The sequence below is a fragment of the Polypterus senegalus genome, chromosome 5, assembly GCF_016835505.1.
Source record: "Polypterus senegalus isolate Bchr_013 chromosome 5, ASM1683550v1, whole genome shotgun sequence".
Lineage (NCBI taxonomy): Eukaryota > Metazoa > Chordata > Cladistia > Polypteriformes > Polypteridae > Polypterus > Polypterus senegalus.
Genome location: NC_053158.1, coordinates 120,545,398 through 120,571,314, shown reverse-complemented (window position 1 = coordinate 120,571,314; position 25,917 = coordinate 120,545,398). Strand labels below are relative to the sequence as shown.

General features: G+C 39.0%; 1 protein-coding gene across 17 annotated transcripts in view; it reads left to right on the top strand.

Moving 5' to 3' along the window:
- Positions 1-25,917, top strand: part of LOC120529466 (putative POTE ankyrin domain family member M) — a 232,022-nt gene that overhangs the window by 80,213 nt on the left and 125,892 nt on the right. For 16 of the 17 annotated variants that reach the window (XM_039753296.1, XM_039753282.1, XM_039753284.1 and 13 more), the window contains 2 exons: positions 9,806-9,865; positions 10,857-10,913. The exons of the other annotated variant lie outside the window; for it this stretch is intronic. In XM_039753296.1, coding sequence (XP_039609230.1) covers positions 9,806-9,865; positions 10,857-10,913 — 117 coding nt within the window. The remainder of the gene's footprint in view (positions 1-9,805; positions 9,866-10,856; positions 10,914-25,917) is intronic. 17 annotated transcript variants of the gene reach the window in all.

The window sequence follows — 25,917 nt, the reverse complement described above, 5'->3', positions numbered from 1 at the left end:
GGAAAGATTTTAAAAATAACGTAATGCGATTGTCAATGTGACCTTTTGTAAGTAGTGCCTGGAGGATTCAGTGTGGAGAATTTCGAGAGATAGCGTGTGTATTAACTTGTGGATTTTTCTGTGAGTATTTGGTGGCAGTCTGACGGTTGCTTGAAGACGGCATTAGCCGCGCAGCTCAGCTCAGACCGAAATTAGATGAATGGGAAGGGAGATGATGGCGTGACTCCCCCACCCGCCTTAACTGTCAATCCCCACAAACACAGTCTCTCGGAATTTGCATAAGCACACCCCTTCACCTACAATTTTAACTTAGTTACAAAGTGATCAAAACTCTCGTTTATATCCTCGTCCTCTCATTAAACTTGTATCCCGCATTACCTGTGGGCATGTGAAACGCCAGCGGTAGCCTGTCTATGAACTTAATTTAAAGTTTAGGTTTACACCTTTCTTTCTTTCGAGGCAGCAACACTCATGAATATGGTAGTATATATGTCACTCGCTCGCTTCTTATTGTTTTTCGCTGCCTTCTCAATTATATAATGCATGTTTTCTTAAGCGCTTTTTGGAGGTCTTCCTGGTTTTCTACGCACTGCGTTGACAATCAGTTCACGTGATTACGTGGGAGGCGTGATGATGTCACACGAAACTCCGCCCCCCCACGTCATTCCAGCTCAACTCCATTACAGTTAATGGAGAAAAATACCTTCCAGTTATGACCATTAGGCGTAGAATTTCGAAATGAAACCTGCCCAACTTTTGTAAGTAAGCTGTAAGGAATGAGCCTGCCAAATTTCAGCCTTCTACCTACACGGGAAGTTGGAGAATTAGTGATGAGTCAGTGAGTGAGTGAGTGAGTCAGTGAGTGAGTGAGTGAGGGCTTTGCCTTTTATTAGTATAGATATATATATATATTGTGGTCCCCGGCCGGGGCTGGAGCCTGGCCGGGACACCCAGGAGGACGTGAGGAGGGCTTGTGCCTCCTCCAGACCGCGAGGGGGCGTCCGTCCTGGTTCTATTGGGAGCCACGGGTCGAGGGCATGGAAGCCCTACCCTGTAGGGGCCCGTGGTTACCGCCAGGCGGCGCCCCGATGCCGGTTCATCCCGTGTGGCCCTCGGCCGGGGATGGAGCCCAGCCGGGACGCCTTAGAGGACCGGAGGAGGGCGTATGCCTCCTCCAGACCGAGTGGGGGCGTCCGTCCTGGTTAGACAGGGGGCCTCGGGTACAGCGCTTGGAAGCCCAGCCCTGTAGGGACCCGTGGCCACCGCCAGGCGGCGCTCCAGTGCCTGTTTATTCCGTGAGCCCGGCACTTCCGCCACACCAGGAAGTGCCGGGGGGAAGACGACTGGGGAGACACGGACGGCTTCCGGTGCGCAGCCGGCACTTCCGCCACACAGCGGTGTGAGCCACCGTTAAGTGCCGGAAGCAGCTGGAGCCCATCCGCTCCCCATAAAAGGGGCCTCCCTCCAGTCGGTAGTGGATGTCGGGAGGCAGCAGGACTGAGCTGGAGAGAGAGGACGGGAGGCGGCCAGGAAGGCACAAGGACTGTGGGCCCTGGACTTTGGGGAAATCGGTGCAGAGGCACTGGGGTCGTGTGAGTGTGCACTGGACTTTTATATTGTATATATTGTAAATAAACAGTGTGTGGGTTGAAAACATGTTGTCCGTTTGTGTGTGTCCGGGCCAGCGTTCACAATATATATATATATATACACTGTGTGCACAATTATTAGGCAAGTGAGTATTTTGACCATATCATCATTTTTAATGCGTATATTCCAACTCCAAGCTGTATTAACTTGAATGCTTATTGGATTTAAGCACGTCAGGTGATGTGTATTTGTGTAATGAGGGAGGGTGTGGCCTAAGGAGATCAACACCCTATATCAAGGTGTGCAGAATTATTAGGCAGCTAGTTTTCCTCAGGCAAAATGGGCCAAAAGAGATTTAACTGACTCTGAAAAGTCAAAAATTGTAAAAGTCTTTCAGAGGGATGCAGCACTTTTGGAATTGCTAAGATATTGGTGTGTGATCACAGAACCATCAAACATTTTGTTGCAAATAGTCAACAGGGTCGCAAGAAAGCGTGTTGAGAACAAAAGACATAAATTAGCTGCCAAAGATTTGAGAAGAATCAAGCGTGAAGCTACCAGGAACCCATTATCCTCCAGTACTTTCATATTCCAGAGCTGCAACCTACCTGGAGTGCCCAGAAGTACAAGGTGTTCAGTGCTCAAAGACATGGCCAAGGTAAGGAGGGCTGAAACCCAACCACCACTGAACAAGAAACATAAGTTGAAACGTCAAAACTGGGCCAAGAAATATCTGAAGACAGATTTTTTCAAAGGTTTTATGGACCGATGAGATGAGTCAGTGACTCTTGATGGACCAGATGGATGGACCTGTGGATCAGTAATGGGCACAGAGCTCCACTCCAACATGGAGGTGGGGTACTGGTATGAGCTGGTATTTTTAAAGATGAGCTAGTTGGACCTTTTTGCATTGAAGATGAACTCAAAATCAACTCCCAAACCTACTGCCAGTTTTTCAAGACACTTTCTTCAAACAGTGATACAGGAAAAAGACCATGATTTTTATGCAGGCCAATGCTCCATCACTCGCATCGAAGTTATCCACTCTGTGGCCAGCCAGTAAAGGCCTTAAAGATGAAGGAATAATGACATGGCCCCCCTTCCTCATCTGACCTAAACCCTATCGAGAACTTGTGGGCACTTCTTAAACGCTAGATTTACGGGAGAAAAACAATACACCTCTCTGAAGAGTGTCTGGGAGGCTGTAGTCACTGCTCCACAAAAGCTGATCGTCAACAGATCAAGAAACTGACAGACTCCATGAATGGAAAGGTTTATGACTGTTATTGGAAAGAAGGGTGGCTATATTGGTCATTGATTGATTGATTTATTTTTTTTGAAATGTCAGAGATGTTTATTTGTAAATTTTGAGGTGTTTGTCTATTATTCTCACTATAACAGATGAAAATAAACAAGTGAGATGGGAAAATTTTCATTTTTCCTTTAGTTGCATAATAAATCTGCACACTAATAGTTACCTAATAATTGTGCGCACATATGTATTCCCCTGATGATGTTCACACTCGCATTTCCGTTGTGAAACATTCAGGTTTCAGGTTTATTAACATTTTGGATTGACTGATAGCACTGTGTTTGTTCCATATTAAAATTAATCCTCAAAATACAACTTGCCTAATAATTCTGCACTCCCTGTATATATATATAGATATATATATAGATATGACAACAACACTCATATCAATGACAAAACAATTACATTAACAATCATGTTACGTTATTTTTAAAATTTTTCCTTTTCTTTTTCATAACTTCTTTAACACACTACTACCCAACCGTGGGTATTCTTTTTTTTTTTTATTTATTTATTTATTAATTTTATTACAATCAATACATAGCAATCAAGTTTTACAAAAAAAAAAAGAATTATGCTAAGAACAGATCGATCCCCACCCTTGAGAGAGAGAGCAAGCCAAACGGTGTAAAATTTAAGGCTTTTAAAAATACCTAAATCAACAAATTCTCTGTGCTTTATAAAATCATTTCAAAATATTACTGATTAGATCCTGCCATGTTTTGAAAAAGTCTGCACAGATCCTCTAACTGAGTATTTGATTTTTCCAATTTTAAATAATATAACACATCAGTTTCCCACTGACTTAAAGAGGAGAGTTTGGGTTCTTCCAGTTTATCAGAATAAGTCTGCGTGCCAACAGTGTAGTGAATGCAATCACAGTTTGTTTGTCTTTCTCCACTTTAAGACCCTCTGGAAGAACCCCAAACACAGCTGTTAATGGGTTAGGAGGGATTGTGAGTCCAAGACTGTCTGAGAGGTAATTAAAAATTTTTGTCCAGAATAATGTTAATTTGGAGCAGGCCCAGAACATGTGACCTAGTGAGGCTGGGGCTTGGTTGCAACGTTCGCAGGTTGGATCATGCCCTGGAAACATTTTGAGAGTTTTAGTCGAGACAGATGTGCTCGATATATAATTTTGAGTTGTATAATTGTATGCTTTGCATATGGAGCTTGAGTGAATTCTCTGCATTGCTACTTTCCACTCCTTTTCTGATATATTAATTGAGAGGTCATTTTCCCAGTGTCCTCTTGGATCTTTGAAAGGAAGGGATTGTAAAAGGATTTTATATATTGTAGAGATGGAGTCTAACTCCTTGAAATTGAGCAATAATTTTTCCAGCGTGGATGAGGGTGCAAGATGAGGAAAATCTGGAAGGTTCTGTTTAACAAAGTTCCTGATTTGAAGATAGTGAAAGAAATTTGTAGCTGGAATGTTAAATTTGGAACGTAATTGTTCATAGGATGCAAAGACGTTGTCTATATAAAGATCTCTAAGCAAGTTAATTCCAAATTTTTCCAGATATTAAAACTGCATATGTTTGTGAGGGTTGAAAGAGGTGGTTCTTTTGCAGGGTGCCACAGAAAGAAGCTTCTCCGTCTTAAAATGCTTTCTACATTGGTTCCAGATTCTAAGTGAGTGGAGCACAATTGGGTTATTAGTGTATTGCCGATAGCGTGTGTTTATTGGAGCACAAAGCAAGGAATACAAAGAAGTACTGCAGGATTTTACTTCTATTGCGGTCCATGCCTGTGTATGTTCTTCTATTTGTGTCCAGGTTCTTATCGACTGTATATTTGCGCCCAGTAATAAAACTGGAAGTTAGGTAGAGCCATGCCGCCTTCTGCCTTTTGTCTTTGTAGGGTCGCTCTTTTGATGCGTGGATGTTTAGAATTCCAAATAAATGAGGTTATTGTTGAATCTAATTGCTTAAAGAACGATTTATTAATGTATATTGGTATGTTTTGAAATAAAAAGGAGCTTAGGAAGAATATTCATCTTAACAGTGTTAATTCTTCCAGCTAGTGTGAGATGAAGGGTTGACCATCTATGCAAGTCTTGTTTAATTTTTTCCATACAGACGATGAATTTTGTTGATAAAGAGCTTTATGTTTACTTGTGATGTTTACCCGAGGTATTTAAACTGTTCTGCAATGATAAAAGGAAGGGTGTCTAATCTAATATATATGCTTGCGAATTCACGGAAAGAGTACACTTTTATTCAGATTAATTCTGAGACCAGAGAGCTTTTGAAATTCTGTGAGTGCTGCTAAGACTGCAGGCACAGAATTTTCTGGATCCGATATATACAGTACCATGTCATCTGCATATAATGAGATTTTCTGTTCCAGTCCTTCTCTGCTAATCCCCTTTATCTGATCAGTATTTCGACAATGTATTGCCAGTGGTTCAATGGCAATTGCAAACAGCAGTGGTGACAAAGGGCATCCTTGTCTTGTGCCACGTTCTAGTTTAAAGTAGTCTGAGCAAATGTTATTGATGCAAACTGAAGCTTCTGGGTTAGTATACAGTAATTTAATCCATGCACAAATGTTGGGCCAAACCCAAACTTCTCCAAAATAGTAAAAGGTATTTCCATTCAATCATGTCGAATGCTTTTCTGCATCCAATGATAATAATATTTCTGGGGTGTTTGATTTAGTTGGTGAGTATATTACATTAAACAGGCGTCGAAGATTTGAAGATAAGTGTCGGCCCCTAATAAATCCAGTTTGGTCTTGTGATATTATTGAGGGAGCACTTTCTCCATCCTTCTAGCTATGATTTTAGAGAGTATTTTAACGTCGTTATTCAGAAGTGAAATTGGTCTGTATGATGCACATTGTAATAAGTCCTTATTTTGTTTTGGAAAGACAGTGATTAGTGCTTGGCGAAAGGTTTGTGGAAGAGATTGGTTATCTCTGGCTTCTGTAAATGTTGCTAATAGGAGGGAGCTAGCTGAGCGGAGAATTTCTTGTAAAACTCTGCAGGGTAGCCATCAGGGCCTGCTGCTTTTCCACCTTGGAGTGACTTTATAGCATCCAGTAATTCTGATAATGACAGAGGTTTATCGAGCTCCTCCACACTAATAGCGTCAATTTGTGGTATCTGTAATTTATCCAGAAATGCATTAGATTGTATATTGTCTTCTTTAAACTCAGTAGTATATAGGGATTTATAGTAGTCTCTAAAAGTGCACATTATATTTTTGTGTTCGATGATTTTATCTCCATTCGTGTTAGTAATTACGAGATTGCGCTTGCACTTCTTGCTTGTGAATTTGTTGCGCTAAAAGCTTATTAGCTTTCTCTCCATGTTCATAATAATGATGTCTGGATTTGTAAATTAGTTGTTCGGTTTCTTTAGTTGTCAAGAGGTTTAATTCTGAATGTAGAGCCTGCCTCCTCTTATGTAGAGTCTCGCTTGGTAGTCTGGCATGTTCTTCATCTATTTTAGTAATTTCGCTTTTATCTCTGCTACTTTCTTCGCGGATTTATTTCTGTGGGAAAGATATGAGATAATCTGTCCTCTTAAGAAGGCCTTAAGAGTTTCCCAGAGTGTTCCTGCAGAGATCTCAGGGGATGTATTTGTCTCTAGAAAGAATTCAATTTGTTTGGATATAAATTCAGTACAATTCTCGTCAGCTAATAGAAGCGGATTGAGACGCCATCTGCGGGTGAGTGTATGGGGCTTAGTAATTTCAGCTCCAAGATCACGGAGCATGGTCTGAAATAACAATAGCATCGTATTTACAAGATTTAATCTTAGGCAAGAAGTTATTATCTATAAAGAAGTAATCAATCCTTGAGTAGCAATGATGTACTGGTGAGTAGAAAGAATATGTTCTTGAATTTGGGTTTAAAACCTCCAGGGATCTGATAAGTTGTGATCAGTTATAAACTTTGTAATTATCTTTGCGGTGTTAGTTGCGTCCCCCTGTGGAGGAAGTCTTATCTAAAAGTGGATTTAGAACACAATTAAAGTCCCCAGCCATTATAAGTTTATGAGTGTTCAGATTGGGAATGGATGCAAATAAATTTTGTATAAATTCCTTATCATCAACATTAGGTGCATAAACATTTATCAAAATCATTTTACAGTTAGATAAGTCTCCCATGACCATCACATATCTCCCTTCAGGATCCAATACTACATCTGATGCTACAAATGGTACTGTTCTATGTATGAGAATTCCCACCCCTCTAGTTTTCTTTGTAAAACTAGAATGGAACATTTGGCCAGTCCAGTCTTTTGCAGCGGAACTGATCCTTACTTAGTAAGTGGGTTTCCTGTAAAAATACTATTTTAGCATTTAGACCTGTTAGGTGAGAAAGTACTTTCTTTCTCTTTAATTCGTGATTCAGGCCTTTAACATTCCAGCTTACGAAGTTAACTGTCCCATCATGGAGACACTGATTCTGAGTTTTTGGTGTCATATTATAGTCTTAACTGGAAGTGAAATAGTTTAGGTCTTAATTTCCTATTCCCCCAAGAGTTGTTGCCATGCAGCTTATTATTACGTTGATAGTTATAATTATAAAGATTGAGATGATAGATTAGATATAGATCAAGCCTGCTCTCTTTCTCTTCCCCTTAACCCCCACCCTCCCTTTTTGCCTCCCCAGGTGAGGCTAAAACCCACTTCATGCAGTCCCAGTCCTCTGACATACCCAGAGACAGAGCACGTCCAAAGCACATCAAGCCCCCATGCAGTGGCGCTTTAAGGTTAAAAGATAGAGATATCGTTACCAATATAGTCTTTAAAAGAGGAAAAAGAAAGAAAAGAATTTTGCACTTAATATATATATATATATACATACATACATATACACATATATATATATATACATACATACATACATATAATCTTCATCAATTTTAGTGCATTAAGATGATATCCCCAGATAATAAACCCAGGTGATGGTGTTAAAGATGTGTCCAAAACAAGCATAACAAGTCTTAATGCAGTAATAGCAATAACAGCAAACCAAGGGTATGATATTGAACAGTCTCATTTAGGGTACACATGAAATAATTAGAAAAGAAAAAAGAGGAGGAAAACGTAATTAAGCACAATAAAACACAAACATTTAGCCCTAGTAATACTAAGTAATGATAAGTAATAAGTAAGTAATAATAATATAAGAATATGAGAATATATGCTGATAAAAACCCGTATTTTAAAACAAATAGATCAGATAGTAGATTATTAATCCTAGCTTTATCATTTACCGCCATGACTCACAATTATGTATTAGAATAGTCCCGGGATCAGCTTTCTTAACTCATTTTCTGCCTCCTCCTTGCTAGCGAAAACATAGAAATGACCCTGCCATTCCACTTTCAGTTTTGCGGATACAGGAGGCCGTATTTGACATTGGCTTGCCGTAGCGCTGTTTAATATTATAGAAGGCGGCGCGTTTGATAGCTGTTGCTGGAGAGAAGTCAGGGAAGACGCGAATGTGGCAATCTTCATATATAATATCTTCCTTTTTTTCCTGAGGAGTTCCATCACCTCTAACTTAAATGATAATCGTTCAAAACGGACTATAAAAGATCTTGGTCGGGGTCTGACGGTGTTTGATCAGCGTCTGTGTAAGCCGCTGCTATCTCAGATTCTGCTTTAAAGTCGCCCCCGATTATTTTAGAAAAAAGTTCAGTTGCGAATTTCACCGGGTTTAAACTTTCTCTATTCTCCGGCAAGCCTTCAATTCTGACATTATACCTTCTATTCCCATCTTCTAAAGCAGCCAGTCTGTCTCCAAGTTTTTCTCCGAGTTTTTTACATTCGAACTGACATTTACTGCTCTTTCCTCGGCACTGGCAGCTAGATGTTCGGCTATTTCGATCCGATTCGTGAATGTCTCACTAAGATGCTCCAATCGATCAGCAAGCGTGCTCAGTTTAGCGAGTTTTTCTCAATGCGCTCTTCAATTTTACCCAGCACCTGTCGAAGTTCAAGCTGTACCTCTTGACGAAGCCTTTCATTTGCCTGTTGGATTTCCTGTTTTAATTCCTGTTTCAGTCTCTCATGTGCCTTTGCCGTTGCTTTCTCATTAGCCTTCTCGCTTTTCTTTATATCTTGCCTGAGCTCAGCGAGCAACACTTTCAGTTCAGATAGCTCAAATGTGCCTTCTTGTACCGTAGATGAAGCAGCAGACTCTGCTGAAGCCGGTGTCCCGCTGCTCCAGTCCCGCGTATTGCGTAACTGAAGCCGCGGACCTCCCGGCCTTTTCCAGTTTCAGGTAATCCTCTCCAATCGGCGAGCTATCCACATCTGCGCTCACGATCGCACCTTCGCTCCCCTTTTCGCTCTCAGCGGCGCGATGTAGCGGACCGTGGTCCCGAGGAGTCTGTACTTTCGCCCATCTGATCCAGGTCTGTCTCTGAGAGGCCGTATCTCGAACTAGGGCTTGCTGATCGCAGCTTGGATGTAGCTTTAGTCTTCGATTCTTTCGAACCCCCCTTCTTGTTGGCCATGTTTATATGTGTTTACATATACTGTAGCGGTCCCTCTCGGGTTGAATAAATACAGGATATCTCAGAATAATAAGCAAATAATATGAAAAATAGCACCACTGCTAGCGGAGCTCCACTTCAGACGTCCATCTCTCGCATCGGACGAGACCAACCAACCTAATTGCCTAAAACCTTGCCTAATAATTCTGCACTCCCTGTATATATATATATAGATATATATATAGATATGACAACAACACTCATATCAATGACAAAACAATTACATTAACAATCATGTTACGTTATTTTTAAAATTTTTCCTTTTCTTTTTCATAACTTCTTTAACACACTACTACCCAACCGTGGGTATTCTGTTAGTATAATATAATTTTGATAAATTGTTGAATGATACTACTATAAAAAATAATGCATTTCTTATTTAGGTTAGTTCGTTATTGCCTCCGTGCCTTGGAAAACAAGATCTGGAAAACCAGGAAGTGAAGGTGAGATATTGCATGCCTATTTATAATACTTGTATTTAAGAAACTATAATTTTGGTAATAGAAAGGGCAAATATATGTATACCGTGAGCAAAAACAATTCTTAGGAAATGTGAAGACCAATTTAATGTAGTACATACAGTATGATTTACTAATTTTAACATTGTGTAAGTGTAGAAGAGAGTTTTACTGTTTCGCAGTATTTAAGTACCTAAAGGGAAATAATACTCTTTCTGAAATGAAATCAGGTGTATTCGCCTAAAAGCTTTATTAGTTTAGTTATATTACAGCCTAGATTTCTAAATGTAAACAAAAATAATGAGCCACTTCTAATATGGGCAAATCCTTTCAAAGTGACAAACCTATCTAGTTGCACTCAATCCATCTACGTCTTACAGCCAGTCATAAATATTGATATTGCTGCATCCCCCATCTGTGAATGTAATAGTAAACTGTTAAAAGATAATATAAAAGAGAGCCTCTGTAGAAAACTAGGTCTGTTATTTTAATGCTAAAATGTTTAAATATTTTTGTAAATGTAATGTAAAACTGCAACAATATGGCAGAGTGAATCAGTGAGACTTTCTGTGCATTTTCTATAAGTTTGAAAATCAGTCTTTTGAATAAAAAAATAAAAATTGATAAATCAAGCAGAAGATATAAAAATGTTAACAAGCCTTAAATTTGCCCTGTTGTTTTTATTTATAAATACATTTCATGCTTTTAATATCACTATGTTTTTCTGGAGACATTTTAGCTTCTCATACTGAAATTTTAATTGTTGGTCTGTATACTGTTTAAGCATCCATCCATCCATTATCCATTACTGTTTAAACAATCATATTGAAATAATCATTTTTTTATCATGAAAGTATTCATATAATTTATGAGTGCATTGATTATGTGTATTAGAAACATATTAAATACTTTTATCATAACCTTACCTGTCAAACTAATTTCAATTACTCTCAAATGGTTTTTATAATTGTGAAAGGAAGTTGAAGATTCTGGATTGACCCAATCACCAACAAAGCTAACAAAAAAAGTGAAGGTAAATGATTTACTATAGTGCTAGTATTTGTGTGTATGCATATCCAAAGTTTTTAGAAGTTAACATGCCTTCATTATAAATAATGTTAAATAAATATAATGAGCTGTTCAGTTAATGTGTATTTAATTAACGGAGACTGTTTCTTATTTTATTTAGATATGTATAAGAGCTTGCATTAATTTGGTTTTATACTTGAATGATAGGTTTGTTGGTACCACATGTTGAACCCTGTGCCCTTGAACCTGTGGCACGACCTTAACAATGGAGCTTCTAGTACTGTAGTTTATAGCCCAACTGAAACCAGAGTTATGTGAGAAAAGGCACATAAACTCTTGAAAATAGAAAAATGAATGTCCTTTATTACAAAGAATATTGTTCAGGTGCAAAACAATAAAAGTTGAATGTCATGAACAAACAAAAAAAAAACAGCTTGTATCCACAGCTGCTATGCTGGAAAACCAAATGTTGTTTAAATAAGGCAGAAAACTAAGGTACTCTTTACAATATATACAAGTTCTCCACACTGTATTCTGCAGGTTGAAAAAGAAAGCAAAAAAGGGTTTCTTCCTTAATCCGAAAACAGGAAAATGTTCTTTCACAGGTGAAATCAAAAAGCAAGAAAAATATTTACAAAGTTCCTTGGAAACTTCATGTGCATGAACTCCCTGGCTCCTTTCACTTTCTTCACTGACAACCTCCACTCTGTATTCAATTGGAGGGTTCTCTCTGTGAGCCTTCACACTATTTATATTGCCACCTACTGATTATACAACCCAGATTTAGCTCAAAGATAGATGACCTGTGTCCATTTTATATGGCTGTATGTTTCTTAGCGGCCAATCGTGGATGACTCTCCAGGGTATCACCTGTCATTGACCCCCCAAAAACTCCTATATAACTTAGTCTTACCTAGTTATGGGCAGAGTGAAACCTCACAAAGCACTGAAGTGTTTGAAACAATTGTGTCAGAAATCGTATTGAAGCTTCAAATCCACTCACCTCTCTAGTGACATCTTTTGGCCTTTTGCATTAACATTACTCAAACTCATAATTGAACCAGACAGAGAGTCCCATGTGGGATGCAATTGTGGGGAACAGCCCAGACACTGACAGGTAGACATGGTTCTTGAAGCACCACACACGTTTATTTACAAAGGTGAAAAGCACACAAAAACTGTGCTGCGGCACCAAAATCCAGGCCTCTTCACAGTGTCTCTTTCTGTCTTCTGACCACCTTCACTCCTCTCCTCCGAACTCTGTCCACTTCCACTCGATTCCAGCCATCGAAGGCGGCCCCTTTATACACTCCCGGATGTGCTCCAGATGCCTCCCGATTAGCTTTCACTGGCACTCCCAAGTTTGGCGGAAGTACCGGCTGCACACCCAGAAGCACTCCGGGTGTGGAAGTGCTGAGGGCCAGGGCTCCTCAGGCATTGGGGCGCCCCCTGGCAGTGACCAAAGCCACCTGGGTGGTCGCCCCGTCATGGTCTGGAGGAGGCGTAAGCCCTCCTTTGGTCCTCCAGGGTACCACCCCCAGCCACTCGCACACAAGAGTCACCTAAATTTAAAAATGATAAATAAATAAAATATATATTACCTAAATTGAAAAAATAATTTTGAGAAATACTGTGGAAGGCTCATATAAGAGATCTGTTCTGGACTCATTTTCCACCTGAAATTACTGTCAAAATGCGATGACAAATTTCTAGAAGGCCGATCACGTGTTAACAATAATCCATCTTCTATTCATTGCCACTTGAAGTCTATAAATCATGCCATTGAAAAGGATGACGACAAACCCAGTTTGGCAGATCTGGTTGAATTTGCTCTGCTGGACCAAAAATTCAAACCTTTCAATCTGGTGCATGTTAGAGAGGCTGAGAAACATGGCGCAGATGTGGTCACCAGCACGCTGACATACATGGGACACTCCAGGTTGACAGCTGTTAGTATTAAGGGATCCACACTCTGTAGTTGAAATCTGCTATATTTGTAAAATGTAATGTGAATATAAGTATGTGCTGCAAAACTAATTACAGCTATCAGTCAAACAGTAACAGCACCATGGATGTCACTGCAGACACCTTTGTGGTGAAAAGAGAACTTGGCAATTTCTATGGAGGTTGGCATTAAAGTCAACTTGAGTGCTGCGTCAACAAAGAGCAGCAGGTTAAACTTACCTGTACCTGCTTTCAATAAAGCGTCTAACTTTATTCACAACATCCCTACCTTGTGAACACATTCTTCAATGTGCATGATTAATATTTAATAATTTAAATCCCTAAACCCAGAATAATTAGCCATAACAAACAGTTGACATCAGTCAAATATTTGTTTTGCTATACAGTGCACTTGAATCAAGATGCACATTTACTTTTGATATTGCTTTATAAATTAATAAGAGGCAAAGAAGGGATATTTATGAGAAGCAAGTATTATGGTGAGAGAGGCGTCATGACCCGTATTGCTAAAGCTCTTCTTTCCAGGTTTATGCATTCTACCATTTGTCATTTGAAATATGTATAATTTATAGTTTTGTTTCTTGACACCAAGTATTATCGAGCACAATCATTTAAAATATACTGACGATCCGCAAACCTTCATTTTGCCATTTCCTTCAGGTTTTTGAAATCTGGTGATTCCATATATAGTTCAAATGTTGGCTCGATGAATAAGGATTCAAAACGCAAAGCTGTCATGCACAGTGGAAATAGCTGCCCTCCACCCAGTGTGGTTTGAAGTGGTAACCTGACATACACAGTGGAAATGCCCATTATGCAGGTTGAAACAGTAAGCTGACATGCACAGTGGAAATGAGAGCGCAAGCTGATTTACAAAGCTGACATGCACAGTGGACATGGAAATGAAGCATGCACCGTGGTTCGAAACACTGAGCTGACATGTGCACTAGGAATGAAGCACAGTTCAAAGCAGTGAGTAGACATGCACATTGGGATTGAAGCGTTGACTGTGGTTTAAAACCCTTAGCTGACGTGCATTGAGATGAAGCATGGTTTGAAACACTGAGCTGATGTGTGTAGTTCAAGGTACAGTTGTGAAGCCTTTACACATTCAAAGCCATTGTGGTGTACATTGTTGAGAGTCTACAAAATATTTGACACTTAACCCTCTAGAGATATTTTGTAATTTGCATTGTCATTATAAACTTAAGTTGATTTAGTTCCATAACAGACTGAAACTACAATTCAGGTAGCTGCTCAAAGTTCATTATTGTTATTGTGGCTTGCTGGGATTTCATTTGTCTGATACATATTGTCAAAGATATTTTATTATGTAAAGTATTTTATATATACATTAAGAGTTTCAGTGTAAAACATGTTAAACTTCATATTTGAGTGTCTGAAGACACTGGTGTCGTACTGAATTTATATTGTTTACAAACATAAACTACTGTCTAGCATGCTTAAATGTGTGTTTCTGCTTCTGATCCTGACACGGTACTTCCCTTTTAGGACAAATCGCTATAAATGGTTTTGACCAATCAGTGCCTTTCAAACTTCCAACATGACAGTGTTTAAGTATTGCTTGAGTTACTGTTTAGTATAACATGGCTTTCTTAGTTAAATCAATATGGAAATGCACACAATTGCCTCTTAAATTACCTCTGAATTGCCTTAGTTTACAGCAGTGCTTCTCAATTATTTTCTGTCATGCCCCCCCTAGGAAGAAGAAAACATCTCGCACCCCCCGCGCGACTATAAATAGTATCATTTGTCTATAAAATTGTTATAAGTACAAGTATAAAAAAGCATGCTCCCCGAGGTCAAACGCGCCCCCCCTTGACGGAGCCACGCCCCACTATTTGAGAAGCACTGGTTTACAGTGTCCGTTTTAGAAAGTAGTACTTTTTACTTGTTCGTGTTACTATACATTATAATTCCTCAGTGTCACGTTTTATTCGTGACTGCTCATGAGTCTCACTTCATTGAGTTTCTGTTTTATACAGTGGTGTGAAAAAGTATTTGCCCCCTTCCTGATTTCTTATTCTTTTGCATGTTTGTCACACAAAATGTTTCTGATTATCAAACACATTTAACCATTAGTCAAATATAACACAAGTAAACACAAAATGCAGTTTTTAAATGATGGTTTTTCTTATTTAGGGAGAAAAAAATCCAAACCTACATGGCCCTGTGTGAAAAAGTAATTGCCCCTTGTTAAAAAATAACCTAACTGTGGTGTATCACACCTGAGTTCAATTTCCGTAGCCACTCCCAGGCCTGATTACTGCCACACCTGTTTCAATCAAGAAATCACTTAAATAGGAGCTGCCTGACATAAAGAAGTAGACCAAAAGCACCTCAAAAGCTAGACATCATGCCAAGATCCAAAGAAATGCAGGAACAAATGAGAACAGAAGTTATTGAGATCTATCCGTCTGGTACAGGTTATAAAGCCATTTCTAAAGCTTTGGGACTCCAGCGAACCACAGTGAGAGCCTTTATCCACAAATGGCAAAAACATGGAACAGTGGTGAACCTTTCCAGGAGTGGCCGGCCGACCAAAATTACCCCAAGGCGCAGAGGCGACTCATCCGAGAGGTCACAAAAGACCCCAGGACAACGTCTAAAGAACTGCAGGCCTCACTTGCCTCAATTAAGGTCAGTGTTCACAACTCCACCATAAGAAAGAGACTGGGCAAAAACGGCCTGCATGGCAGATTTTCAAGACGCAAACCACTGTTAAGCAAAAAGAACATTAGGGCTCGTCTCAATTTTGCTAAGAAACATCTCAATGATTGCCAAGACTTTTGGGAAAATACCTTGTGGACTGATGAGAAAAAGTTGAACTTTTGGAAGGCAAATGTCCGTTACATCTGGCGTAAAAGGAACACAGCATTTCAGAAAAGAACATCATACCAACAGTAAAATATGGTGGTGGTAGTGTGATGGTCTTGGGTTGTTTTGCTGCTTCAGGACCTTGAAGGCTTGCTGTGATAGATGGAACCATGAATTCTACTGTCTACCAAAAAATCCTGAAGGAGAATGTCCGGCCATCTGTTTGTCAACCCAAGCTGAAGCGATCTTGGGTGCTGCAACAGGACAATGACCCAAAACACACCAGCAAATCCACCTCTGAATGGCTGAAGAAAAACAAAATGAAGACTTTGGAGTGGCCTAGTTAAAGTCCTGACCTGAATCCAATTGAGATGCTATGGCATGAACTTAAAAAGGCGGTTCATGCTAGAAAACCCTCAAATAAAGCTGAATTACAACAATTCTGCAAAGATGAGTGGGACAAAATTCCTCCAGAGCTGTAAAAGACTCATTGCAAGTTATCATAAGCGCTTGATTGCAGTTATTGCTGCTAAGGGTGACCCAACCAGTTATTAGGTTCAGGGGGCAATTACTTTTTCACACAGGGCCATGTAGGTTTGGATTTTTTTTTCTCCCTAAATAATAAAAACCATCATTTTAAAAACTGCATTTTGTGTTTACTTGTGTTATATTTGACTAATGGTTAAATGTGTTTGATGATCAGAAACATTTTGTGTGACAAACATGCAAAAGAATAAGAAATCAGGAAGGGCAAATAGTTTTTCACACCACTGTATGCTGTATTATGCAAACATTTTAAAGGAAGCGTTTATTAAACTGACTGCAGTAGACTTGCAATTATCATAAAATGACTTAATTTATGTAATATTGTCAATTGATCATAACATCGAATATCAAGGAGGCCTTGAATTTGTGTGGACTGTGCTGTATTTTTTTCCCCCCTGACATTGTCTCGGTAGATTGTCATGCCATTAACAAGTATTCTGTCCTAAATGATACCTCACAAGCTTTTTTGATATTTCATAAAAAGCCATTGGTTCTCAGTTCGTTTTTTTAAATATATTTTGACAGTGTTTTACTTTAATCCGAATTATTTTAAACATATTACCCATATTCGTTGCCCATGTAGATATGTAACGTTTTGTTGAGAATAAATAAAAAAAGGTAAAGGCACACATAGTAGTTAGGGTGTGCTTTTTATAATTAACAAATCTCATAGTTTGTGAAAAATTTTATTAATAATAAATATTAATATATTTTTATGTCTGGCAATGGAATGCTTCAGTATATAGTGTATTTATTCCACTTTTAAAGGTGTATATTGTCAGTGTTCTCCATTACATTTGGTCTCAGTGTAATGCATGTCAGTGTGACTGATAGATGGTGGGGCAGCAGACAAACTTAAGTAATGGGCTCTTCTCATATATATTCCTATCTTGTGCTTTTTCTCATTATTGCCTTATTACTATTATTAATATTGAACACATTTCGAGAAAATGTATGTCTTATTTTATTTATATGAGGGGAAGGACAGTAAAGCCTTAAATGAAACTCTGTGTTGATGACTGGTAACAACTGACTTCGGGTAACAGGACATGAAAGGAGGAGAAAAACATTATATGTGTTAGTATCTGGGATTGCGTAACTGGAAGATTATTTAAGGTGACAAACGACAAAAGCTCTGGCTTTTTATAATTCTGTTTACATATATGATTTATACTGCTGTGCTGAAGTTTGGACCACTTATTAACTGATCACTTGCCAGCCTTTGACAAGATGCATTCACATGCAACGGATGTTGCTGACAGTCATGTGCTTTTTTGAAAGTTTGAGTCTGGGTGTGCTTATCCAGCTGCTGCTGCTTCTTGTCAGTACTTGAATGATCTTTATGTCCACTTCTGGATCAGTTCACAAAGTTTCTTTACAACTTTTTTGTCTCATTAACACAGAAGTCCTGAGGCTCCTGCAAATTGCAGAAGATGCTGCCAATGGCAATGATTCGGTTTTGAGGACTGTAATTAGTTACACAGGACATGCTTTTACTCACATTGCATTTTGGAAATCTACAATACATATCGGATACAGATTTGAAAATCACTGAATACTTAAAACATTTAACGATAGAGTCATGCGCAAATACTGTTGCGATGACCATGTTGTCTTTGTAAACTCTAATGTGAAGCGTCTCACAGCCTCTCTGACATGGTCGACATTGGGTAGAAAAGAAGCTGGACTGTTACAATACACATGGTGCTTTATGCCAAATATGCTCACCAATTTATATAGAGAAGACTCCACATCAACAAATGTGGTATCCCATGTGAATCTTTCATAATGTCTCTTAAAAGTATTTATTATTTTATAGATAAGTACTACATAACTGTTTTTAAAAAGTCTTTATTTTTGCTTTGATGGTGCTCCATGCTCGGGTCCCGTGCATGCAAACAGCAAGATTTAAACTTGCGTCAAAACACCAAGCAGATTGAGAAAGGCTACTGCTTTTACTTTTTTGAACCAAAGATCATCGGCAGACTGACTGACCAATAGGACTTCTGACTGCAGAGATGCCAGTGACATCATGGCGCTAGCATGCCTCAAAATCATATCATGGTTGCATTTGAAACAAGCACCGAATGCTCGGCACGATGTCAACATCTCAATAAGAAGCAGTCCATCACTAGTCTTATATGCTTGCAGCACTGTTTTCCTGTGTGTAAGCCCGTGTTCTGTTGAACCACATAAGCTATCGAAATGTGCTTCTGCGCATAAGCAGTATACATTATTATAAAACAGTCAATAAATACACTTCTTAAATAAGTAACATTAAATAAAACCCTATTAAAAATAGTTTGTCATTTAAGCCGTTAGGAGCAGCATTGTTGTGATTGTAAGCGAACATGATTGGTATGTGCAACTAAAAAAAAAAAAAAAAACTTTTGGCTGACGGTGAGTAATACCATAAAAAATGGTTTGTTCATTTTGATGTTTTCAATTTTAAACGTCAAAATAGTTGCATGTGCAGCTTATTTCAACAAGACCGCTGTGCCTGGTGTCTTGTGTTAAGGTTGGTTACCTTAGGTTGGTTGTGTCTTCTGCACTGACCCTTACGTTGCAACAAAACACATAGAATTTTTCTTATGCACTTTGCCAACTGCATTTACCTTACATACATGTATCCATCCATCCATTTAAAACCCCTTTGAATCCGAACACAGGGTCACGGGGTTCTGCTGGAGCCAATCCCAGCTAAAACAGGGCACAAGGCAGGAACCAATCCTGGGCAGGGAGCCAACCCACCGCAGTTGCATACATGTATAATGTTTCTAAAATATAATCCTTTTGCTTAGCACCTGTTTCCTGATACCAAATGTTCCTCAGATTAGTGGAGATATTTAGATGTCATTGTTGGTTTATAGGGTCATGTGTACAGAATACAGTGAAATTGTAACTTGCATGTGGTAATTAATATGCAACATGTTATCATTGGCTGGTGCCATCTGTAAGTACAGCTGCCTTAATTTGAAGTTTCTGTCTTCCTTTCTTAAAAAATCTGCTAAGATATATGATTTCAATTTTTAATTTCAGTCAAATAAAAAGGAAGTCATAAATTGCAACACCTAGAACCTTATGTTATAAAACATGAAAAATTGCTAGGTTATTATATTTTGACCTTAGAATTTTACTAATGAATCATGTTCTCCCATACCTAAGAAATTACGTTCTGCTGTAGAATAACAAATATGAAAATGCAAAATGGATATTCAGACATATGTGATTATTGCAAACACATAATTAATTCCAATTTTAATTTAAAAAATATTTTTGGCAACCTTAAAATGCCCTAGGAGTTCATATAATCTGTATGACAGTGGATTATTTTTCATTATACGTTGTCAGTAGCACCAATGTCAGAGCACATCATTCAAGATTCTGGATAATTCTTGTAACACTTTAGTGTGCAATTTTGTGATCAAAAAATTACCACTAATATATATTCTAATATATTATTAGAATTAATATTATTAGAAGTATTATACTATTTTAGTATATTAGATCTCACAAACGTTTCTTTTCCTGATCCCTTTATTAAACGCTGTAGTAACCTGCTATCTAAATTCTTTGTGGCAGAGCAAAAACTTGGTCAAACACAATGAGTGAGTTTGGGAGTTAAGACAAACTCAGAAAGAAGTGGCAAAAGGTAACAATTGGGTGCAGTATATAAAGTAGGAATCTTACTACCTCATTTTAAGGAAATGATTACAGTGATTACTGAGCTGAATTGATTAGAAAAATTAAATGGGGGCAGAATGTAAAAACTGTTTTGCCAAGTACCAGTGCTTTAAAAGAATCACAGATACCCATTCCCTCATGATTTTTTAGAGATCCAAGGCAATGTTGTTGGGTTTTTTTTTTTTTTTTTTTTTTATATAATTATTGCTGTTTGGTTTTTGATTTGTAATGCTAACTGAACCAAGTTAAAGTCCCTTTCATAATAACCATGTTATACCATAAATATTTCAGCTTTTATTTCCTGAAAATTTTTAGTGCTTTGATTAACGAATTCAGAAAAACCTTTGTACTTACAGAAGATTCACCCTAAAAACAGGCTTAGAGGGGCTTAGGGTGAACTCTGTGAATTTTTCTCAATATACCAGCTATACCCAGACTTAAACCCAGTCGAACATCTCTAGAAAGACCTGAAAATAGCTGTCAGTTCATGGTCTTCATCCAGCTTGATGGAACTTGAGAGTAATTGAAGAGAAGAATGGCAGAAAATCCACAAATTCTGACGTGTGTGTAGTTTGTTTCATCATCCCTTAGCAGGCTTCAGTTTGTAATCTCTGTCAAAGATGCTTCAGTGACCAACTGAGTGAAGGTTCTGAATACCTTTGTCCATGTGATATTTCAAAAAATTTCTAAAATTTTAATATTGTTTTTCTGGAGCATTGAGTGTTGCTTGATGAGGGAAAACATGAACTTAAAAATGTTAGCAAAATGCTGCAACTTAACAAAATGTGTAAAATGAGAAAGTGTCAGAATAATTTCTGAAGGCACTATATCAAGAAGAACTTGGTCAATGGATTTATTCGGCCTTCCAATAGTCCCACATGGTTAAGTTTTTTTTTTTTTTCGTTGTTGAAAAAAAGAAATTGATTAATTACAGAAGACTTAACACAGCAGCAGTTAAGATTAACTATACTCTTACCCTCATATCATCTTTTCCTTGGGCTTAATGTACTAGTGAACATTAATGATTTTTTTTAATATTCTTCCACAGTTATCAAAGTCACGTATGTAATGTCTGGTAGGTGCTGGAAAGATTATTAAGAAAGATTATTTACCGAATTATTAAAATGTGAATTCCACCAAGACATTTTGTTTTTAAAGTTATGAAATTAAATCCCCCAAAGTGTCAAACAAGTGCAGCAATTTATGACTTTTGTCAGCTGATGTTTGGTAAACAAGTTTAGTTCAGATTGCCTCATCAGTTATTTCTTGAACAAGAAAATAACTTACTACATTTCAGTGGACAACAGAAGCACAAAAAGCATTTAATAGGTTTAAACAATTATTTATCGCCTGTCCTGACTATCACTATCACCTGTCTATCACCTGTCCTGACCTCGCATTACAATTTATTTCAGGAGGGCCTCACATACCAGGCTAGGGGCAATCCTTCAACAAAAGTTTAATGGTACAGGAAATTACACCTTGTACCTTCTTTTCTGAGAAACTTTTCACAGCAGAGCAGAATTATAACATATAAAATAGAGACTTCCAGGCAATTGATTAGCTTGAGTACTGAATAGCAAAGGCTCCAAACTATATGCAGCAATGGAGAGGGAAATCATAATAGTTGCAGAAATATGCTGTGTACACTTATTCATGTTAGCAGTAGAAAAGACAAGAGGTTATGATATAAGACTGTAGCCTTAATGTCCACTGTGGCCCAATGAAAATTGCAGCAATCTGATTAATATCGTACAACATGTTAATGTAGTAAGTATAAGGATTGGCAGTGCAAAATGAGTTAGACCAAGACGAGGGCTTTAGAGGCAGGAGCGAAAAGTTTCAGCTAGTTAATGTTGTGGTTGAAGAGATCTAGATATAAAGCAGATTAGAAAGCTGATTTTCCAGATGTAGAAAAATGTATGTATAGAGAATGGCTATATGGGAGGTGTTATGAATCTCTTGGGGTAAGTATGTCTGATGTGCGACTATCCCCAGCTGTGGTTCAAGAGATAAATTTTAGAGGAGAAAGGAAGAATGCAGTCCTGCCTGTGTTTTCTATTCAATGGGAAAGGGATGTAAAATTTCTAAATTAGTCAAGAAGGCTGCAGACTGAGTGGATTTCATGTCTTTACCATGGATAAAAATCTGCATAGAGGTCAGTCGTATTCATAACCTGCCATAGAAAATTCTGGACTTTTTTCTGTCTTTTGGACACTCGGACCAATAATCAGCATTCAGCTAGAGCTGTTTTTAATTTTAGAACAGTTTAGATAGGAGGCAAAAGAGATTGAGAAGTCTTTTAATTCAGCCATTTGTAGCTTCACAGATGACTCTCAAATCCAATATGGAGCCGCCATTCATCTTTTAAAGTTACACTAATTTGGTCAGTAACTGATCTAAAATTTGATTGTTCTTTTTTGCAAATTGTTGAATTTACATCTGTATGCACAGTGAAGGAAATGAGGATCATAAAATTTTAGATGGACATTTTGAAACTGATAATGAATGTTAGAATGCAAGGGAGATATCTAAATGAGAAGAACCAGTAATTCAGCTATTAATTTATAATTTTTATGGTACTGGGATTTGTGGCATGGAAAAAAACTGTACACTCTTGCAGATAGATTGAGTTGAAAACTTACAGATTTAGATCAAGTCTTCCCAAAATTTACAGAGAGAAGATGTCGTGTGATCTTACCAAGTAGAGCATGCATATATGGACTGTAATTATACACTTGAACATCTTGTAAATCTACGAAGATTGTAGAGACAGCCATCCATTCTATCTATACTAATAAAAGGCAAAGTCCTCACTGACTGACTGACTGACTCACTGACTGACTCATCACTAATTCTCCAAGTTCCCATGTGGGTAGAAGGCTGAAATTTGGCAGGCTAATTCCTTACAGCTTACTTACAAAAGTTGGGCAGGTTTCATTTCGAAATTCTACGCGTAATGGTCATAACTGGAAGGTATTTTTCTCCATTTACTTTAATGGAGTTGAGCTCGAAAGCCGTGGGGGGCGGAGTTTCGTGTGACATCATCACGCCTCCCACGTAATCACGTGAACTGACTGTCAATGCAGTGTGTAGAAAACCAGGAAGACCTCCAAAAAGCACTGAAGAAAACATGCATTATATAATTGAGAAGGCAGCGAAACAATAAGAAGCAAGCGAGTGACATATATTACCATATTCATGAGTTCTGCTACTTCGGAAAGAAAGCAAGGTGTAAACCTAAACTTTAAATTAAGTTCATAGACAGGCTGCCGCTGGCGTTTCTCATGCCCACGGGTAATGCAGGATACAAGTTTAATGAGAGGACGCAGGATATAAACAAGAGTTTTGATCACTTTGTAACTAAATTAAAATTGCAGGTGAAGGGGTGTGCTTATGCAAATTCTGAGAGACTATGTTTGTGGGGGATTGACAGTTAAGGTGGGTGGGGGAGTCACGTCATCATCTCCCCTCCCATTTACCTCATTTCGCTCTGAGCTGCGCTCCGCGGCTAACGCCGTCTTTCGTTACACTGCCACCAAATACTCACAGAAAAATCCACAAGTTAATACACACGCTGTCTCTAGAGTTTCTCCACACTGAATCCTCCAGGCACTGCTTGCAAAAGGTTACATTGACAATCGTGTTACGTTATTTTTAAAATCTTTCCTTTTCTTAGCACAAGCACAGCTGAGAAGCTTCGATGCATGTGCTCCATAACACGTTAAAAAATAATGCATTTAATCACACTTTGCATTACAAGCAAAGGAAACTTTTGTCAGTGCATGATTTCCTGGTACACTGATTACTTTGATCAGCGCATCCCTATTCATTTTACCCTCGCACCACCTTGGTTTGAGAAGAAGTATGAAAAAATATGAGGTTAACACAGAAAAACAGATCACCGATTCAAGCTTTATGAATAATCAATTCGCCATCAATAATTGTTTTGGTAAAGCCATACTCAGTGTAATCTTCCTTCCATTTTATAATTTTTCCGCCACTAGCCATGATTAAATGAGCGGTAAAAAGTAAGAGCAAAGCGAGGGTGACTTATTTAGGCAGGCATATATATGACAGCAACACTCATGACAATGTCAATCATGTTACGTTATTATTAAAATGTTTCCTTTTCTTTTTCATTACTTCTTTAACACACTACTACTCCGCTGCGAGGCGTGGGTATTTTGCTATATATATATATATATATATATTGTGAACGCTGGGCCCGGCACAGACAGATGGACAGCATATTTTCACCACACACCATTTATTTATATACACTATGTACAAGTTTGTGCTCACGTGCACCCCCAGTGCCTTCTCGCACTTTCTCCAAAGTCCAGGCCCACAGTCTCTTGTGCCTTCCTGGCCGCCTCCAGTCCTTCCTCTCGCTCAGTCCACTTCCTCCCGACTTCCACCAATCACTGGAGGGAGGCGGCCCCTTATATAATGCCCCCGGATGAGCCCCAGGTGCTTCCGGCATCTGCTCCTTAGCCACGCCCCAGCGTGGCGGAAGTGTCGGCTGTCTTCCTGGCAGCTCTCCGGGCGCCACATAAAGTCTTCCCCCCGGCACTTCCTGGTGTGGCGGAAGTGCGGGCTCCCGGGATAATTAGGCACTGGGGCGCCGCCTGGCGGTGGCCACGGGTCCCTACAGGGCTGGGCTTCCATGCCCTGTACCTAAGGCCCCCTGCCTAACCAGGACGGACGCCCCACTCGGTCTGGAGGAGGCATACGCCCTCCTCTGGTCCTCCACAGCGTCCCGGCCGGGCTCCAGCCCCAGCCGAGGACCGTGCGGGATACACCGGCATCGGGGCGCCGCCTGGCGGTGGCCACGGGCCCCTACAGGGTAGGGCTTCCATGCCCTCGACCCGTGGCTCCCAACAGAACCAGGACGGGCCCCTCAGGTCTGGAGGAGGCACAAGCCCTCCTCTCGTCCTCCTGGCCCCAGCCGGGACCACAATATATATATATATATATATATATATATATATATATATATATATATATGAATGACCTCCAAAGAGCACTAAGACTTTTGATATCGTGAACGTGTCTGCAAAAACTGGGGTCTCCTGCCCAACATAAGTCGAGCACCTGGCGCGCGCGCATAGTTGTGCCGGGATTTGAGACGCTGACTGCGCTTCTGCCTTAAGTCAAAGTGAGCACTTTTAATTTTTTTCATCATCCCCCTGTGCTATAGCCCAGACAAGTGCAAACACGGGACCCCTTTTCTACACCGCGGAAAACTAATATTAAGGCGATTCACACTTTCTTTTGCACGTATACGATTATGAGGTCGTCAGCTCGGATTATGAAGACATGCACACGAGTGGAGGACTGACAGTGCCATCACAGCTGATTAATGGCAGGGACGTCTCACCAGTCTACACAAGACCCACCGCGACTGTCCCCAAAAGGCGATCATAACGTCAGCAAACACATCTCTATACTATATAAAGAAAAAGGCAACTTTCCTTTCTTTACACCTTTTTTCCTTTTATCCCAAACCAAAACCTTTCTCTCTTAACACTGCAGAGGACACAAAACTAATTTTCTTTATTTGCTGGTAATGCCGGTAAGGCACATTACCAGAGGCAGAAATGTGAACGTTCACATAGAAAATGTAATTTTTATACCACAGCCGTCATGTAGCGTCTTTCAAAAGGGATCTACTACCGAGAGATGATCCATATACTGTACATTTTAGCTGCTGTTAGTACTACTTACCTGTTGTGTTACACAGTCTTTAAAATGTAGTTTACCCGCAACCACTCCAGTAGTGCTCAATGTACCTGTACTTCTTAAAACGTTAATGTTTTACTGTTTAATAACTTATAGACTATATTTTATTATTTTTCCCTTGCACTCAGTGACCAAAGCTATACACACACATATAGACACATACATACATATACACATATACCTGTGTGTATGTTTGTATGTATATATATATATATATATATATATATATA